This window comes from Malania oleifera, chromosome 3, assembly GCF_029873635.1.
Source record: "Malania oleifera isolate guangnan ecotype guangnan chromosome 3, ASM2987363v1, whole genome shotgun sequence".
Lineage (NCBI taxonomy): Eukaryota > Viridiplantae > Streptophyta > Magnoliopsida > Santalales > Ximeniaceae > Malania > Malania oleifera.
The window spans coordinates 78,195,056-78,215,292 of record NC_080419.1 but is presented as its reverse complement, the minus strand read 5'-3'; the positions used below and the strand labels follow the sequence as shown (position 1 = coordinate 78,215,292).

The 20,237-nt window shown below is 36.7% G+C and overlaps 2 protein-coding genes and 1 long non-coding RNA gene across 3 annotated transcripts in view; 1 reads left to right on the top strand and 2 right to left on the bottom strand.

Moving 5' to 3' along the window:
* The first annotated feature begins 1,190 nt into the window (after positions 1 to 1,190).
* Positions 1,191 to 4,478, top strand: LOC131152097 (VAN3-binding protein). The gene is made up of 9 exons (XM_058103741.1): positions 1,191 to 1,318; positions 1,448 to 1,752; positions 1,836 to 1,901; positions 2,915 to 2,983; positions 3,058 to 3,430; positions 3,727 to 3,888; positions 3,963 to 4,012; positions 4,138 to 4,195; positions 4,285 to 4,478. Coding segments are annotated over exons 1-9 (1,278 nt in total). The 5' UTR covers positions 1,191 to 1,317.
* Positions 2,593 to 3,370, bottom strand: LOC131152099 (uncharacterized). The gene is made up of 2 exons (XR_009135844.1): positions 3,145 to 3,370; positions 2,593 to 3,057 (listed from the first exon to the last, which is right to left on the bottom strand). It is a non-coding gene; the product is annotated as an uncharacterized LOC131152099 (long non-coding RNA).
* A 33-nt stretch (positions 4,479 to 4,511) lies between the features above and the next one.
* The window catches only part of LOC131152098 (probable lactoylglutathione lyase, chloroplastic), a 36,633-nt gene continuing 20,907 nt past the window's right edge, over positions 4,512 to 20,237 (bottom strand). The window contains exon 9 of the mRNA XM_058103743.1: positions 4,512 to 4,877. Coding sequence (XP_057959726.1) covers positions 4,836 to 4,877 — 42 coding nt within the window. The 3' untranslated portion in view covers positions 4,512 to 4,835. The remainder of the gene's footprint in view (positions 4,878 to 20,237) is intronic.

Genomic DNA, 20,237 nt, shown 5'->3' with positions numbered 1-20,237 from the left:
ACTCCTTACTTTAAACATGGAAGAGCCTTTAAGGCTTTAACGCTTACTGGAAAGGGCCTGTTTGGGGAGCTAGGAATTGAACAGGGCCATACTACAGAGCTGCGCTCGAGCTGGGAGCTGGGTGGCTGGTACCCAGTAGTAAGATCGGGGTACTCTAACCTCCAGTGCATCAAATTAACCTGTTTTCCAATCAATGAAGTTGTATATAATATTCTCTTTAAGGATAATTATTTACTTCTCATAAATTAATCTTTGAAATATAATTAAATAGTCCTACTGTTCTACACAATTTCATTTCTCTCTGTTTCTTCAAGCTGTACTGGCGAGAAAATTAATGTTGAGGAATTAGATTATTTTTAGGCTCGGATTGGATAAAATGAGGGATATTACTTCAGCCTATCTAACCCAGGCCAAATAATAACCTGCATGGGGATAAGAATATTCACCATGAAGCCCATTTAAAAGGTCCCTTTGGGTTAAAATTTTTTTGTTGGAAAGGAAAGAAAAATTTGTCATTGTATATAAAAAATGAAAATTTTATTTGATTAAGATTTTTTTAAAAATAATTATTAATAATGTGTAAAATAAATTTATTAATTTCATTAATCCAGTGTATATTTTGTTCTATTTTATTTCTTTTATTACTTTTCTTCATAGCTAAACATTAATAACTAAATTTTCTCACACTTGTCTTTTATGTTTCTTAAATTCTAAACTGGATTTGCACTAGGTAAGGAAATTACCGGACACTGAAAAGAGTGGGGGTGGGGCTGGGGGTGGAGGCAGAATGAACATATATACAAAGTCATGATGACTTGAGTTATGGAGATTGAGCACTGTTTGGTACAATACAGGGGATAGAATTTGGGTGGGGGTGCCAAATTCCCAAACACTTTGCTACTCTAGACTGCAATAATTGAGAGAAGGGAAGAGCAAGTCATGATGAAAGCCGCCGCTCAAAAATGGTGGTCTTTACCCTTTTATGTATAATAAAGTACAAAAGAGTGGGAAGGGAAGGGAAGGGAAGGGAAGCAAAGGAAACACTTTGGAAGTAGGAGACACAGCATCATCACAAGCATAATTAAAATCACTTTCAACATTAATGCATGCCCTCTCCTCTGCCTCTTATCTTTTTTCCAATATTCTCTCTTCTTATTCACCAATCACCGCATATATCATCTCCACTCACTCCCATTTTTCAGTACCATATCAAACTACTGTTCCTCCACTCCCCTGCCTTGCTAGCCCCGGCTTTTCCCACCAACCCTCTCATGCTGCACTAATGTTCATGCTTGCTTTGAAACTTTTAAGCTCAAAAGTGAGCATTCATATATATATATATATATATATTTGCTTAGAGTCTTTACATATATAAAAGCGATATTATGGTCATAAATATATGTAACTGTGTATATTTTTATAATGTGATTTTGAATTAATGTCGTAGTGTCCTCGGGGAGTTCGTGTGTTGGCTTCAGGTGCTCGTCGCGGCGGCTGGAGAATATAGAGGAAGAATGTGGGGGGAGTTGGGAGGCCGAGGATAGTGCTCCACCTGAAACTCCGACAGAGACGATGGAGTTTCTGGCAAGGTCATGGAGCCTCTCTGCCATGGAGCTCTCTAAAGCCCTCTCCAACACTACTACTACCCATTTTGCTCGTCACCATCTACACAATCACAACTCGCCTGTCTCTTCCCTTGCTCATCATCAAGCTCCTCCTGTTCCCAATTCTACTGGTTCCAGAAATCAAACTGTAAGATAAAAGAGTTTTAGCTCTTATATATGTCGGTATGTGCGTGTATAATCATTTGCGCTTCTTGTTTGGAACGCGTGCAGCAACTTGAAGGATTTCCTAGTGGGGGTAGTCCTCCAATCTCTCCCAGAGGAAGTGAGGATACAAAGGTATTAATGTTTTACTAAGCGAAAATTTTCCTTTTGTTCGTTGTTTTGCATTTTATTCTGTGAAAATAGATCTTTTAGTTCTATTCCATTTCGCGACGGTTAAATTTGAACTGCGTTTTTTCTTTCGGACAATTTTGATAGTCACATCATCTAAATTTTTGTAAAGAAAAAACTTACGAAATGCAAATGGTTTTTCAACTTCATGATTTTGATCCTCTGAAAGGGGAGTGAAATTAAAGGACTAGAGCTCCATAGGTAAGCAATGCACATTTACTGCATTTGGTAATTAAGCAAATTACTCATTTTGGTTGCATTTTCCCCCCTATGCAAGCTTATGATCATTATTGTTGCATAAATATTCTTAAAAATGAATTCATTTTTAATCTCATAATGTATTTATATGCATCTTTTTATCACAGTTTCATTAACTTAATGACCCTTGCATTTGTTAGCTCTTATTTTGAGGCCTGGAAAGGGGAAAAAAAAGCATCTCTCGCTTTAAAACCTGCCTTCCGACAAGAATTCAACCATCAAAGAGCACTATAGAATTTGGCCATCTCATTATCCCTATACGAGCGAGTGCACTCACTTTCAAGTACATCACGATCAATGCCAGAGCCAGAAACTTTAGGGTCAATTCAAAATCACTTTTCTTTATGCATCTCCCAGACCCCATGGACATTGCTAATCATTTGAGTCAAACCTGGACAAGCATTCTATGATCATTAAAATTTGTCTTTCTTCTAAGACACATGATTAATAAAAAGAAGAAAATTTACTTGTCTTAAAAAGATAATGAGTTTATAAAATATGTGACTTGGTAGCTTCAATCTTGGTTTGTGCTGATAAAAAAGAGCACAACAACGTTCAGCTCCCTTGAATTGACTATGGGCGGCTGGATTTTCCCCCTTGCAAGCAAACATTCAAGATCAGTTGGAAGCTTAATTCCCAAGGCATTCAGAACGAAGTGCACTGCCCGGCACTACTTTTTAACGGCTGTTTAATCTGTGCAGGAACTGTTTCTCCTTCATCAAGCACTCAACCCAGATTTCGTATGCAATCAACAATTATTTAAAACTGGGGTACCTAATTGAACCAGTCCTTATCAGCACCCTGTCATCACCATCATGTTTCTCATTTTTGGTGCTTGCTGCAGCTGTACAGGAACATATTGAGGGGGAAGACAATGGGGAGGTGGTTAAAAGATCAAAAGGAGAGGAAAAAGCAGGAAATCCGAACTCACAATGCACAGGTGCACGCCGCTGTATCCGTGGCAGGTGTTGCTGCTGCCGTCGCAGCACTTACTGCCTCAAATGCAACCTCCCCCGAAACATCAGCCATCAGACAGAAGGCAGCCCCAAAAACATCAGCTGCAATTGCTTCTGCAGCTGCACTGGTAGCATCCCATTGCATTGAAATTGCAGAGGACATGGGAGCTGATCATGGCCACATCTTGACAGTCGTGAACTCTGCAATTAATGCAAGGACTAATGGTGATATCATGACTCTAACAGCTGGAGCAGCCACAGGTATCACAAATATAACATTATCTGCTTTCCTTTAAAATCTACTGTTTTTCAACTAAAAATGGACCGAGTTTTTTATTTATTTTCAAAATAAAAAATTGTATTAAATTAAGTTTCCAACACAGACTAAAATAAAAGAACTCGACTGTATAGGAAACAGCTTAAGCCATTACAGAACACATTCACTCAGAATTCTGGTAAAACAAATCATCAAGCTTCTCAAGGCTTAATTCAATTTGAACTGAATCCCTGCATATTTCTTGGTAATTAGTAATTCAATTTTCCATTTATCAATACAGCCTTACGTGGAGCAACAACTCTCAGGGCAAGGTTGCAAAAGGGGTATGGAGCAACCGTTGTTCTCGCTGAGGAAGAACTTGAAGAAGGCAAAGAACTAAACATATCAACAGCACTGAATTTTGTTTCTAGAGGAGGAGAACTTCTCAAGCGCACAAGAAAAGGTATTTTTCCCATAATGATATAAAGCTACACGACAGTCACAATGCTAAACTGACTTGTTATTTCATGATGCCAGGAGCTCTCCACCATAAGCAAGTTTCTTTCAACATAAATTCAGATTTCCAGGTAAAAGGTTGAAGATGCACTTAACGTCATTTGAAAAAATTTAAACAAAAAAAAAAAAAAAAGAATTTGAGCAATGCATTTTTCTATGCATCATTTTAATGCCAACTGAAAACTGGAACGAACAGGTGGTGGCCAAAATGAAGAGCAAGTACATGGCAGGAACATTCACCAAAAAGAAAAAAAGTAAGCAAAATATGATATTATGGATTGTAGCCTAATACCTTGTTGCCTCTGCTCCCATGAACAGAATTTTTGAACCACACTGTCTGCAGGCATAGTCTCAGGAGTCTATAGTGACATCCCAGCATGGCCCGGGAGAGAGGAGGAAAGCAGTGAGCAGAAGGCTTACTTTGGGATAAAAACAGCATACAGGGTAATTGAATTTGAATGCAGAAATAAAGGTGACAAACAAATGTGGATTGATGGGATACAGAACATGCTGCATTGTCGTGCTAACATGACTTGATTCAAGAGAAAAAAAAAAAATGTTAAATTTGAATTGGTTGAAAATTACATTTGGATTTTTGTAAATTAATTAATGTAAATACATGTCTCAAATTTCCTAAACAAGTATCATGCAGAGGTTACGTTTCAAATGTTACAGTAGAAACAGAGTAACTACATCGGCAAAATGGGACAAAGTATACTCTTCACAGGGCACTTTTCAAATAACTGATTTTGGTAGGAAGCAAGATTTCAATCGACAAAATCATTTTGAATCCCTCCATTGGATTCAGTCAGAGAAGGTTTCACTAGAAAAAAATTGTTATCTTTGTCTCCGCTGATTCAGTCAAGTGGTATTGCAGCCAAAATGGTACTTTAGTCACTCTAGTTCCTTGAGAAAATCAATATTATCAACGAAGACCTGCAGGAATGCAAAAGAAGCAAAAGAGGAAAACAAAATGCATGAATTCATATTGTAGCAAAATAAGCAAAGCAAACTCCCTGAAATAATACCAGATAATATCATGCTTATAACCTTCAGACAATAATAACACATACAATATTCCTTTCAAGGCTAGCTCCATTAGTTTCTCAGGAGAAAAACTGCCATTAAGAAGTCTAATAACTGGCACCACAAAATTAAAACCCTCATTTTTATTTTTGAGCACTGAAAAGAAGTCCAATAATTGACAACCAATGTACAAGTTCTGCCGATTCTTTTCAACTAGTTACTCAATTGTAGTACACATTAACAAAGAACTAACATAGGCACGCGTAAATGTCTAAGTTGGGGGAAAAATAACTGGCTGTCTGGGATAACTTGTGTATAACTACGTTTACTCATTGGACAGTGCATTACAAAAGTGAGTTCCATTGGTATACAAGTTGTATAAGTACCTTTTTCAGGCCAAAAATCACCAGTTTGACATGAATTTTTTTCTAAATTAGTTTTTCTTTTCCAGAATGAAAAGATAAGCCAGAGTTGAAACTTGTGCGGCTTTTCAAGGGGTTGGATTGGTGCTCCATTTATAAAGGGAAAGAAGTGTGTGTAAAGAGGCCTACTGAGGAGGAGATTAAAGGCGCAGTATTCAATTTGAATAGAGAGAGGGCTCTGGGGACAGATGATTTTACAATGGCTTTCTTCCTGGATAGTCAGGATCTTTTGAAGGTTGATCTTTTAAATTTTTTCATGAGCTTTTCCACTATGGGATTGTGGGAAGAAGCACTAATTCCACATTCATTTCCCCGGTGCCTTAAAAGATTTGGCTACTAGAATCAAGGATTTTAGGCCAATTAGTCTGGTGAACAGTGTGTATAAGATCCTCGCCAAGTGTTATCTAAGACTGTCTAGTGTCTCGGACGATTCTATCTCCCAGAGAACGCATTCCTTGGTGATAAGACAGATTTTAGATGCAGTTCTGGTAGTTAATGAGGTTGTTGAAGATGCTATTAGAAGAAATAAGAGGCGCCTCGTTTTAAAATTGGATTCTGAAAATGCTTATGACCGCATTAGTTGGGATTCCTTAGATAGAAAGCTGCATAGAAAAGGTTTTGGAGCGAGATGGAGGAAATGGGTTGGGGGTGCCTTCTGCCTGTGGTCTTCTTTGTTCTAGTGAAAGGGGAGGCCAAATCCAGGTTTAGTGCTTCTAGGGGTTTAAGGCAGGGCGATCATCTTTTTTCCCTCTTTTTATCTATTGTGGCTAATGCTCTAAGTAGAATGATTGATAGGGGGGTTGATAGAGACTTGGTGGAAGGGATCAAGGTGGGCGACAACAGCTTACTCATAGTGCATTTGCAGTTTGCTGATGGTTCCATTCACTTTTTTTTTTTGGAGGATACAGGTACCTTTTCCAGTATGCCAATTACTTTGCATGTGTTTGATAAAGTGTCAGGTTTTAGGATTAATTTCTCTGAGATTGGAATTGTGAGTCCTGGCATTATCTAACATCTTTTTGCTAGCTTAGCCGGTCATGTTATGAGTTGGCTGACCACTTATTCAGATGTCCCGTTAGGTGGTAACCAGTTGCTTATTCTTTTTGGCACCCAGTTTTAGAGAGAGCTGCAAGGAAGTTGGATAGGTGGAAAGGAAGCCCATTCACTCTTGGAGGCCGCATTATTCTTATTCATGCTTATCTTTCTTCTATCTCCATATAGCACTTGTCCATTTTCAAAACTCCTGTGAGAGTTGCTCATAGATAGAGAAGTTGACGAGGGATTTCTTGTGGTCTAGAGTCGTAATTTGGCGTCCAAAAACATTTCCTTGGGAGGAAAGTGGTTATGGTGCTTCCCTTTAGAATCTCTCTCTCTCTTTGGAACAGGATAATTCACAGTAAATTTGGACTTCTTCAAAACGGGTGGGATGATAAAGTTGAGGTAATATAACCTATTCAAGTCCTTGGAAATTTTATATCTTAGATCTGTCATTCTTTTTTCCCTGTGTTCAGTACAGTGTTGGTACTGGGGAGAGAATCTGTTTCTAGGAGGATCATTGATTAGAGGAGGCTCATTTGGCTGATACAGATGCTCATCTCTTTCATTTATCTTCTTTTCATGACTACTCTATCTCTGCTTTCTTTTATTAGCAAGAGAGTGCACTTCTGGGATTTTCACTTTGTGGGGAACCTCGATGAGAAAAACACCAGTGACCTTGCCCCTTTGCTCAATGTGCTTCTTTCTTTTCAGCTCCAATTGAGGAGTAACAGGAGTTTGGGGCTTGGATTCTTTTGTTTTCTGGTAAATCCTTCTTCTGTCATTTGACTCATGCTCCTAATGCTACCCCTTTTTTCCCCTCACTCTTTCATCTGGAAAGCCAAAGCCATTTTAACATTAAGACCTTTTTATGGACAGCAATCTTGGAAAATATTAACACCAATGACATGCTTCAAAAATGGAGACCTAACAAGAGTGGAGAGACCTGTTCACATTTGTTCTTATATTGTCATTTCTCTCAGGCCCTTTGAAGCAAATTGTGTTTGGTATTTTCGGAGAGAGTTCGGTATGCTCTTCCTCCTCAGAGGCATTTTGTGCTTTGTTGTCTAAGGGGTTTGGAAAGGGGAAGGAGAGAGAGATAAGTTTTAAGGAAGTTCTTTATTTCGGCCATCTTTTGGTGTATTTGGTTGAATAGAAATGCCAGAATCTTTAAGAACTTGAATACTCCTCTTAACTGGCTTTGGAATAGAGTGGTATTTCTCAGATCACTGTGGATTTGGGCAAATGGTTTCTTTCAGCATGTATCCCTGTTACATTTACAGGAGGGCTGGGCTGCTTTTGCATGAGAACAGCTGTTTTGTAATCTTTGTTCTCAGGTTTTCTAGTTTGTTTGTTTTTTTTTTCTATTATATTGGGAGGATATATTATCCTCCTTGTTCTTATTTTCTCTTGTTGTACTATTTTTCTCTCTCTAATAAAATTTTTTTTTTTTATATAGCAAAAGAAAATTTTATTCATAGGAAGAGACTATACAAAAGGAAGGATGGGTCATCTCCCCAAAAAAGGCCTGGAATTATCCAGTAAAACCAGCTTAAAAATAACAAATAGTTATAAATAAGCAATCCAAAATGTTCCTTCAATCTCTATGTAACTCGTAGAAATTAGTTCCTCTGAAAAAACCCAAACTAACGAACAACAGTGAGGCCAAATAAAAAAAAAAATTTCCCAAACCAGCACCTCATTCAATTTCTTCCCATTGAATATCCTTGCATTACACTCCAACCATATCCCCCATAAAAATGCTTATATTCCACACTTCCATAGGACTGCCTTGTCCTTTCTCCTACCAAAGCCTTTGAAAGAAATAGCTAGCAATTCACCAACCGAAGAAGGGCAAACCCAGCTCTCGCCAGAAATACCAAAAAGCATATTCCAAGTCCTCCAAGAATATTCAGAGTGCAAAAGAAGACGAGAAGCCGTCTCTGAATTTTTGTAACAGAACACGCATACATCAGGAGAGAGAGCCTTCGAAGGTCTCCTAATTTGCAGCAAGTTATTAGTATTAAGTTTAGTGAGCACAACCAACCAAGTGAAAGCCTTAATTTTTGGAGATGCCTTAGCCTTCCAGATGAAACGATAGAGCGGGAAAGAAGAATTGTAGTGAGTCAAATTCAAAAAAAGATTTACAAGAAAACACACTCAACTGATCAAAGACCAAGATCGAACATCCCTACCTGATGAAAGATTACTCCCATTCAATAAAATAACAAAAAGACAGCTCTACCATCTCCCTGTCATTAAGAAGTCTCCTAAGATGGAGATTCCAAGAACCCAAAGGACTACTCAAATCCCCAACAAAGAAAGATATAGCCCTATTTTGCTCCGAGCTTAATAAAAAAAGATGAGGGAATGAATTGGAAAAGGATGCATTACCCAGCCAAGGGTCTTTCCAAAAACGAGAGAATAAAATTCTTCATTTATGCATTCCCCCCCCCCACCCCAGCCCCACCCAAAAAAAAAAAAAAGTCATGAGCAGCATTTGCAAGACTTTCTTTGATAAGTCACAAAGATGCTAGGGCTCTATTTCAAAGTTAGAAAACATGAAGGAATCAACAATTTCTTGATTGGTTATCAAGGATAATGAGAAAGAAAATAATACACATACAAACATACACACACAGAAGATCAATAAAATATATAAATCACGAATAGAAATTCTATTTTATTACAATTTATTAATTTTTTATTTTTCTTAATTTTCAATCACATTTGAAGTAATTTTATTTTTAATAGTATGTGTGGTAGAGAAAACACAATGAAAAATTGATTTCCTTATTATCTCTCTTCCTTTCTTTTCTCTCATAAAATCCTTGATCAAAACAAAGCATTAGGGGGTGTTATAAAATTAAGTGCTGCATGGAGATTCAAGTTCTGAAATAGTTGAACACTTGAACCACATTCAACACTAAACAATTTTTTTTTACATATTTTTACCACTTTAAATTTAGATATTGTGATTTTTTTTTTTTTTTTTTTGAGAACATAAAAAATATAGGAGTGTACAAGAAAATATAACATAAACAAGCAAATTGGAGATCAAATAAAAAAAAATACAAACCAAATACGACAAAAAAGTTCACAGCATCAAAGAAATTTACAGAAAAATCACCGGGTGTTGTGCAGTGGCAACGGGAGATCACCAACCAATCTCCTTCCATATCATGCAGGCACCATTTAAAAAATTACAGCATGAGCATATTCTAGCATATTTATGCATCAAAAAAATTTTCAATCATCGCTGAACAGATTGTGCTGTTGGTGATGACCAACAGATCACCAAAAAATCGCAGGCACTATAAATCATCACCTCCACCACCTTTGAACAAAATCCACGAGTAGATCCACTGCTGTGCCCCTTTCTTGTCCCTCTCCTGCGACTGCATGGTTGTGGGAGTTGGGAGATCACCAATGAACTCATTGGAGATGATGGTGATAACAAAAAGGGAGAGAGAGAGAGAGAGAGACCTGGGAAATGGCAGATGCTGAGAGGTTGAAAGGAAGAGACAGGAAAGCATTGTAAAATTGGCTTGTTTTTAGGGTCATATTTGTCAGCAGTTACCAATGTTTTAAAAGGCTTAATCATGGTCTTAAATTGCCACAAAATTATTGAAATTTCCGTCAAAATTTCCTCTTTCCATCACCCTCGAAATTGAAATTGCAGTTGATTTTTCATCTTGTGTAATTTTAGTCAAACTTTCGATGAATCATCCAAAATTTATCGAAATCTCAAAATTTTAAGTAAAACTTGTCGAAATTTTAACTATAGAATGCAATTTCCTTAGAATTCAAATGTGAAATTTAAACATAAAGTGAAATCTCTCTCAATTTATCTTATTTATTTTTTATTGAAACAAAATATTATTAGTTATTACAAGGAATTTTAAAATGACATGAAAAATTAAACTACATTTTATTTAACCATTCATATCTAAATTATTTTTATTTGTATAATTAATCATATTTAATTGATTCATGAATTTCATTTATATCAACCTAATATGTTTAATATAGATATTATTTTACAACTATTGAACCTCATACACAACATAAATATATTTAATTTGTAATATCTTAATCCTAAAACATACATTATTATGTCTATTAACCATTTCTAAAGTTTCATAAAACAATTCCATGCTTTACTAATAATTTCCATCTTTTTTTTTCCAATCAAAACCGATATTGACATCAAAATCATAATATCCATCGAAATTTCCATACTTTTGGACCTTCAAAATTTTAGTGAAACCAAAATTTAAGACCTTGGGCTTAATCGAGGCTCACCTCAAGGCAAGGCATGCCTAAAATGCATTGAGGCTTAATCTAAAATACCAAATCCCAAAAAGGCTAATGCATTACACACTGAGGCTTACGCATTTGCACAAAAGGCGGACCTTTTGCGCCTTTTTACTTGAGGCCTACACATTTTGGGTGTGTGATTCTCAAGTAAGATCTGGCTAGAAAATATTAACTCCATGTTTATAAAAAGAATGTCAAAATACGAGTAGATTTCTAAAACTCTTCAAACCTCAACCTTTCCAAAACAATTTAGTTCAATCTTAGATCTTGAAAATTAATTTGAACTTTGTAATGTTATAGCAATCTGTTGTCATGATTTACGTAATGATTTAAGTTAGCAATTTTTTTGAATGGCCAACAAGTAGTTTGCAAAATAAATTTGATTTTTTTTTTTACATCATATTTGTGATTTAATTAATTTTTTCTTTATTTTTAAAAATGTAATTTATTTACATATTTTTATCTAAAAAGTAAAAATAAAGTCTCAAAAGGTTTATGCCCCAACACCTTAAGGCTTACACCTCGCCTCTCAAGGATTAGAGCGCCTCGCCTTACGCCTTCGCCTTTTAAAAGATTGCTGCTAACCCAATAAGACTGTTGCAAAAATCAGGAACAGTCAGATGCTTTATTAGGCTATTAAGAGCTTTAACCAAACGGCAATGGGTCACATTTTTTAACCATGAAGAACCCGAACTCTATTAAGATGCTATTAAGAGCAATCAAACAACACCTTATACACTGAAAAAAAAAATAGTCACTTTTTTTTAAAAGCAAAAGAAATTTCATAGAATTTACAAGGAGGGAGAAAGAGATATCTCCCAAAGAAAATGTGGTTTAAACCAGAAAAAAAGGAACTAAAACAACAAAAACACAGAAAACATCAAACCATCCAGTTCCTCTAATCCCTCTGTAAATCCTGAAAACTACTTTCCCTGGAAATTTGAAACGCAACACACCACAAAAGAAGTCATATACTGAATCTTTTCCCACACCACTGACCAATTTAGCTTCTTCCCAGAAAATATATGTGCATTACGCTCCATCCATATACCCCATATGACTGCAAATAAACTACCCCTCCACAAAGCTGCCCCATCCTTCCTTGTTCCGAAGCCAGTGAATGAGCTTCTACTCAATAGGGGCAAACCCAACTCACTTCCATAATACCAAACAGTTTATTCCATATCCTCCAAGTAAAATCACATTGCAAAAATGAGATGGGATGCTGTCTCAAAATTCTTATAACAAAGCACGCAAACATCATGAGAAAGAACCTTCAAAGGTCTCCTAATTTGCAGCAAGTTATTGGCATTAATTTTGCTAAGCATAACCAACAAAGCAAAAGGTTTTATTAATGGGGGAACTTTAGCCCTCCAAATAATAGGATAGAGGGGAAGAAGAGTTGAAATAGGTCAAGAATCCATAGAATGATTTGCAAGTAAACACCCCTGAATGATCCAAAGACCAAGAACTCTTCCCAAAGACAGGTTGCAATTATTCAATAAGGACAACAAAGAAGACAACTCCACCATCTCCCTACATTTAAAGGTCTCCTGAGATGGAGATTCTAGGAAACCAAAGGGCTATTCAAATTGTCAACCAAAAGAGAGGTAACTCTATTTGGTTCAAATCACAATTTAAAAAGATGAGCAAAAGAAGTGGAGAAAGAAACATTCCAAAGTCATGGGTCTTTCCAAAAACAAATCTAGGATCCCCCTCCCACCTCAAATTTAGAGCGAGTGAAAATAGAATAAACTTGGAAAATAGAACTCCACGGATTCCCCAAAGAATATCTCAAATTAGCATTTTTAGTGTCCCACCCATTCTCATCCAACCCAAACTTACTTTGTATCAGTCAATGCCATAGGGAGTTTTCTCTTAAAGGGAATGCAATAGCCATTTAGCTAAAAAGGCAGTATTTTTAGACACTAATTTATCAAGACACCCCCCCCCCCCCCTTTTTTAGACCTACCTGGCTCAAAAATTGGTCCCTACGACTCCCTCCACCTGATCATAAAAAATATCAGGATTCTCTCGAGCTTACTAGCAATCCCCATTCGAATCTTAAAAGCATACAAGAAATACAGCGGAATGCTAGAAAGATAGGTTTAAATAAGCGTAATTTACCCCAAAGAGAGAAATGGGCCCTCTTCCAACCATCTAATCTCTTCATCACCCTTTCCACTGTCGGATTCCAAAAATACACCACTCTAGAGTTCCCTCCCAAAGAAACTCCTACATAGGTCAAGGGCAAATTCAATAAACCACATCCCACGCTTTTAGCCCAATCACTATTTCTCTAGATGGGTACTAACCCACTCTTCACCCATAATAATTTTGAGCCCAAAAAATCTCTCAAAAACTTGAAGAATACCCAAAATTCTCCCAAACGAAAGACTATGATCCTTGATGAAGAAAATGGTATTCTCCGAAAATTGAAGATTGGAAACCACCACCCAGTCACCCCCCACTCCTAATCCTTTCACCAACCACTTATTTACCACCCTATACACCATCCAAATCAATACATCAACTACAAGGATGAACAAGAAGGGGAATAACAGGTCTCCTTATCTAATGCCCCTCAAAGCACAACATCAAGATTTGGGTTTCACAATAATTGAAAACCACACATTAGACAAACAGCCCCTAATCCACTTGCACCAATGCTCATCAAAACCCTTTTTCACAAAAATCTTATGTAGGAAACTCCAACTCACTTTATCATAAGCTTTCTCAAAATCAACTTTGAAAATAAAACCCCTCTTCTTATTCCTACGAATATCCTCCAGCACCTCATTGGCCACTAGAATAGCATCCACTATTTGCCCCCTGCCCCCAACATGATCTTTGAGGTCTGCACTCAACCTATTAGCTAACAATTTAATGATAATCTTATATACACTAGAGACAAGACTAATAGGTTGAAAATCCTCAACAAGAAGATCTAGCCTTTTTAGCCACCAAGGCTATAAGAGAGGAATTAATAATCTTAATCAAAATCCATTCCCATAAAAACTAGTGAAAAATTTCAACAAATCACCTTTAACAATTTCTTTAAAATCTTGGAAAAAAGCCAAGTTAAAATCGTTTGACCCCATGCATTATCTCTTTCCATCCCAAAAACCACCCCCATTCACTCTCTCCTCATCAAAAGGTCTCTCAAACCATTGCATTTGATCATAGGAAATATGTTGGAAAGTTTCAAATATGTTTAGTCAACTTTCCCATTTTTCTAAGAGAATCTCGGCTTTAAATGTGTGAATATCCTAGAATATTTAGTTTCCTTAGAAGTTAGCATCTTTGGTTCTTTCCTTCTTGGTTCTTTTCTTCTATTCTTCTATTGTACATCTATTTATACAGACCTGTACCTATGTTACGATAAATGAGAATTATTTCCACAAGAAGCTATCTTATTCTAGATGGTATCAGAGCTAGGACCGGCTCGTGGCCTTGTGTAAACCCTAGTTTCCCTTGGCGGCTCCAATCTGACCCTAATCTCTATATTGTTTTCTTCCTTGTTCAACTCTACCCTAATCTCCTATGTTGCTATAGCCATGGCTGAAACTTCAAACAAAGCTAAACCCGAAACCAAACCTAAAACCAGACGTACCCATTCTGAACCTTACTCTGTCCAAATTACCAATATATGATTGAATGAGTCCAACTTCCTGCGGTGGTCACAATCTGTCAAAATGTATATTCATGGAAGAGGGAAGATAGGGTACTTGAGTGGTGAAGCTAAGGAGCCCGAGAAGACAGACCCATCTTATGCTATATGGGATGCTGAAAATTCTATGGTGATGGCATGGCTCGTGAATGCTATGGATGAAGAGATTAGTGCTAATTACATGGGCTATTCTACTGCAAAGGAATGCTGGGACAATGTGAGTCGGATGCACTCTGACCTTGGGAATTAATCTCAGATTTATGAACTGTGGCAGAAGATCAGCAATACTTATCAAGGAGACGGCAGTGTAACAAGGTATTTCAATGTTCTTAAGGGCCTATGGCTAGATTTGGATTTATTTAATGATTATGAATGGAAAAATCCTGCTGATTGCAATCAAAATAAGAAGATGGTGGAGAATGCAAGAATTTTTAAATTCTTGGCTGGACTTAATGATGAGTTTGATGAAGTAAGAGGAAGAATCCTAGGGAGACAGCCTCTACCCCCACTCGGGGAAGTATTTTCTGAAGTACGACGAGAAGTTTGTCGAAGGAGTGTGATGATGAAGAAAAAGGAGGATGAGACTGTGGAAAATTCTGCTCTACCTGCTGCCAATAATCCTGCTCCTCATGCTACTGGTAACATAGATTTGGCTACTGCCAATATTTTTGCACAACAACTTCACTCTAATCAACGGAGGTTGGAAGATAAGCCTTGAGTATGGCGTAACTATTGCAATAAGCCACGCCACACTCGAGAAAATTGCTAGAAACTCCATGGAAAGCTAGCAAACTGGAAGAACAACAAATTTGGACCCTCTGGCAGCAATCATGCAGTCCCTAAAGCCAATGAAGCTAATTTCCTAAGTGCTGAGGAGGTGGATCATCTTCTTCAACTATTGAAATCTACTTCTGCCTCTGGTCTTCCTACTGGTTCATTGGCCCAAACAGGTGATAACTCTAGTGCCTACCCTTGTTGCTTAAATCTTGCACCATGGATTATTAATTATGTTGCATCTGATCACATGGCCACTAAATCACAATTGCTTCAATATTATTCTCCTTGTTCTGGTAATAAAAAGATTAGAATTGCGAATGGAAGTTTTTCATCCATTGCTGGAACAGGTTCTGTCCAAATCTTTGAAAAATAAAAACTCAAATTTGTCCTTCACGTCCCTAAACTTGCTTGTAACCTTCTGTCTGTTAGTAAACTCTCACGGGACTCTAATCGTTGTGTCATTTTCTTTGATTACCATTGTGAATTTTAGGACCAACTCTCGGGGAGGATGATTGGCAGTGCTAGGATGTTTGATGGACTCTACTACTTCGATGAGACTTTATTCAACAATAAACAAGCATAGGGTTTGAGTAGTAGTACTAGTTCTATTTCTGTACGTGAACAAATAATGCTTTGGCATCTAAGACTAGGACATCCTAGTTTTTTCTATTTAAGACATTTGTTTCCTAGCTTATTTAAAAAACTGGATGGCAATTCTCTTCATTGTGATGTTTGCCAAATATCTAAAAGTCACCGAAGCACCTATCAATCAAAAGCTTATCATTCTTCCAAATTTTTTATTTAATTCATAGTGATGTTTGGGGTCACTCAAAAATCACTACTACTTCTGGTAAGAAATGGTTTGTGACATTTATTGATGATCATACACATTTGTGTTGGGTGTACTTATTGAGTGACAAATATGAGGTTGAAAATTTTTTTCAGGATTTTTATAATATGGTTGAAACCCAGTTCCAAACGAAAATCAGTATTCTTAGAATTGATAATGGTACTGAATTTTTTAACAAATGTTTAGGAATCTTTTCTTTCAACAAAGGGTATTCAACATCAATCTACTTGTCGTGACACCCCACAACAAAATGGCATTGTTGAGAGAAAAAATCGCCATTTGTTAGAGGTTGCACGGGCCCTAATGTTTTTAATGCAAGTTCCTAAATATCTATGGGGTGATGCTATTTTAACTGCTTGTTATCTCATTAATAGGATTCCTACTCAAGTGCTAAAATACATCACTCCCTTAGATTGCCTTAAAAAACTATTTCCTACATGTCGAATAACTTCAGACTCGCCACTAATAGTGTTTGGATGCACTGTTTTTGTTCATATACCTACCAATCTTCGATCCAAGCTTGATTGTAGGGCAGAAAAATGTGTTTTCCTTAGATATGCTCCTAATAAAAAAAGGTACAAATGTTTTAACCCTCTGACTAGAAAAATTCATATCAATATGGATGTTGTTTTTATTGAAAACCAGCCCTTTTTTGGCCATAATTATCTTCAGGGGGAGAAAAAGGAAACTGAAGATGAGTTCTAGCAAACCTCTAAGTCTCTTCCAAATGTTTTCCTTGACATTGACATCCGCTCTTTAAAGGGTCAGGAAACCGAAACTTTAACTAGCAAAAATAATGGAAATCCTAGTCTACCTATACAAGGCATACCTGATTCACAAACAGGGGGAGAAGTACTATCAAATATTCCCTCATCTGAGCTTCGTGTTTATACCAGAAGAAGAAACCATCAAAATAATAGAGCACTTTCTTCAAATTCAGAGCAAAACCAATCATCATCACCTACACAAGTTGGTCTTCCTTCACATACTCCAAGCACTTTTTCTTCTCCAAATCCTTGTTTTGATAATTCTTCTGATCTTGACCTGTCCATTGCCCTTAGGAAAGGAGTTAGAACATGTACCACACATCCTATTTCCAACCATCTATCCTATCATAGACTCCCCGATTCTCATAAGTCAAATGTTTCTTATCTGTTTATTCCAAGAACCATTCAGGAAACACTAGATCACCCGGAATGGAGATTGGCTGTTCAAGAAGAGATGGATGCACTAATTGTTAACGGCACTTGGGAAATTGGTGACCTACCGGAGGGGAAGAAGACTATTGGATGTAAATGGGTATTTACAGTAAAATTCAAGGCTGATGGGAGTATAGAAAGGTACAAAGCAAGACTTGTGGCGAAGGGGTTCACTCAAACATATGGAATTGACTACTAGGAAACATTTGCACTTGTAGCCAAGATGAACTCAATCCATGTGTTGCTCTCTTTAGCAGCTCACTCTAACTGGCCCTTATAGCAACTAGATGTGAAGAATGCCTTCTTAAATGGAGACTTAGAGGAGGAAGTCTTTATGGATCTACCATCAGGATTTGAAGGGAAAGGTGGCAAAGGCAAGGTGTGCAAATTAAGGAAATCATTGTATGGACTCAAACAATCTCCTTGAGCTTGGTTTGAACGCTTTGGGAAGGCAGTAAAGAGTCATTGCTATAGACAAGGTCAAGCCGATCATACTATGTTCTATAGACACAAGAATGAAGGTAAAATGGCTATCCCTATTGTCTATGTAGATGATATAATTCTGACTAGTGATGATAGCAATGAGCTAGAGAGGTTAAAGAAGATCCTTGCTCAAGAATTTGAGATCAAAGGCTTAGGCAACTTGAAGTGTTTTCTTGCTATGGAATTTGCAAGGTCAAAGAAAGGAATTTTTGTTTCCCAATGCAAGTATGTGCTTGATTTGCTTGGAGAAATAGGTTTGCTAGCGTGCAAAGCAACGGAAACACCTATAGAGTTGAACATAAAACTCCAACCAGCTAAGCCTGAAGAAGTGATCAACATAAAGCAATACCAAAGATTGGTAGGGAAATTCCTTTCTCTCTCTTATACATGTCTTGACATAGCCTTTGCAACAAGCATGGTAAGTCAATTTATGCACTCACCAGGACCCAAGCATTTAGATGTTATGTACAGGATTCTAAGGTACCTAATAGAAGATCAACTTCTGGCTATTGCACCTTTGTTGGAGGAAACCTCGTAGCATGGCGCCGCAAGAAACAAAATGTGGTGGCAAGGAGTAGTGCAGAGGCAGAATTTAGGGTTGTTGCTCATGGAATTTGTGAAGCACTATGGATCAAAAGGTTGCTGGAAGAATTAAAGGTTACTAATTCACTACTAATGAAACTGTATTGTGACAATAAAGCTACAATAACTATCACTCACAATCCAGTTCTTCATGATAGAACTAAACATGTGGAGGTAGAAAAGCATTTTCTCAAGGAGAAAATAGATGAGGGAGTAATCTGTCTGCCATATATTTCTCGACAACTGAGCAAGTAGCAGACATACTGACAAAGGGACTATCGAAGAAACAGTTTGAAAACTTCATTAGCAAGCTGGCCATGGAAGATATCTTCAAGCCAGCTTGAGGGGGAGTGTTGGAAAGTTTCAAATCTGTTTAGTCAACTTTCCTATTTTTCTAAGAGAATCTCAGCTGTAAATGTGTGAATATCCTAGAATATTTAGTTTCCTTAGAAGTTAGCATCTTTGGTTCTTTCCTTCTATTCTTCTGTTGTACATCTATTTATACAGACATGTACCTATGTTACGATAAATGACAATTGATTTCCACAAGAAGCTATCTCATTCTAGAAAATAAGATCCCAATCTCTCAATCATCAGTCAGTCTATAATGGTCCTCCGAATACAAATACAAAAGAAATCAATAATAATAGATTCGATTTGGCATTGATCATTAGTGACCTTCCATCCCCCATATCCAGCTCCATAATCAAATTTCTACTTTTGTTCCCATTAGCTAGCCTATGGATGATGATGATGAATAATAATAATAACAACTCCTCATTTCTTGGAGAAACACCTCTTCCAACTTGTTTTTAATTGAGACTCTTCTTGCCTCCTCACTTGTCGAAAGAATAACATCCTCCTTTTTATCGAGGACTGCAAACTCTCCCAAAAGGCTAGATTTTCTGATTCTAACTTCTCCAAACTCCTCCTTATTCCAAATTTTCAATTTCTCCTTCAACCGTTTAAATTTCATCATTAGGGAAATGATCGAAGGTTGTCCTAGCAAGGGCAATTTGGGAAAGTTTGGGAGTTTCATCCTCCCACTACAAAATAGAAATTTACCCAAAAAAAAATACTTATTTGAATCATAATTGGCATAACTTATTTCCATAAGCTATCTCAAATAGAAGCCAAGTAGTGTTCATGTAAGAATATGTGTATGTGTCTATGTTTGTGTTTGTATCTATGTCTATGTCTGTCTGTGTGAGCACCTGTGAAAGGAATAAAATCAATCTTCTGCAAGCTTCATCTTTTCTATTACATCTAGCTAGTAGAATGAAATGGGGTGGTACTGAAAGAGAAATAAAAAAAAAAAAAAAAATGGAGAATATAAAGAAATAAAGTGAAGAATTTGAGTCCATTTCATTAGATTCCCTTCTATCCTACTTACCAAAAATATAATTTGAGTAATTACTTTATTCCATATGGAATCAAGGCACAAGTTCTTATGTCCAAACCATTGCATATCCTAAAAAATCACATGTTCGTCCAACCCAAATGGGGGCCCACCCAAGGTGTAAAATTTAAATTTCAACTCACATTTTGAAGCTCTAAAAGTACATAAACTTTGACAAAAATTTCAATTTTGATGTCAATTTTGATTTTGATTTGAAATAAATAATGCAAATAAATAATAGAGCATGAAATTTTTTTATAAATCTTTAGAAATGATTGACATGATAATATAAGTTTATTTTTTTCATATAATTTCAAAGGCCCTTGTAATAATCTTTTGTTTCGATAAAAAATAAATAAACAAATTAAAAGATAAATTTGACTTCACTCCTCTCATTTGAATTCCAAGGAAGTTTTTTCTATGGATAAAATTTCAACAAGTTTCGCTAAAATTTCAATATTTCAATACATTTCAAATGATTCGCTGAGATTTCAATGAAAATTATGTAAGACAAAAATCAACTGCTATTTTGA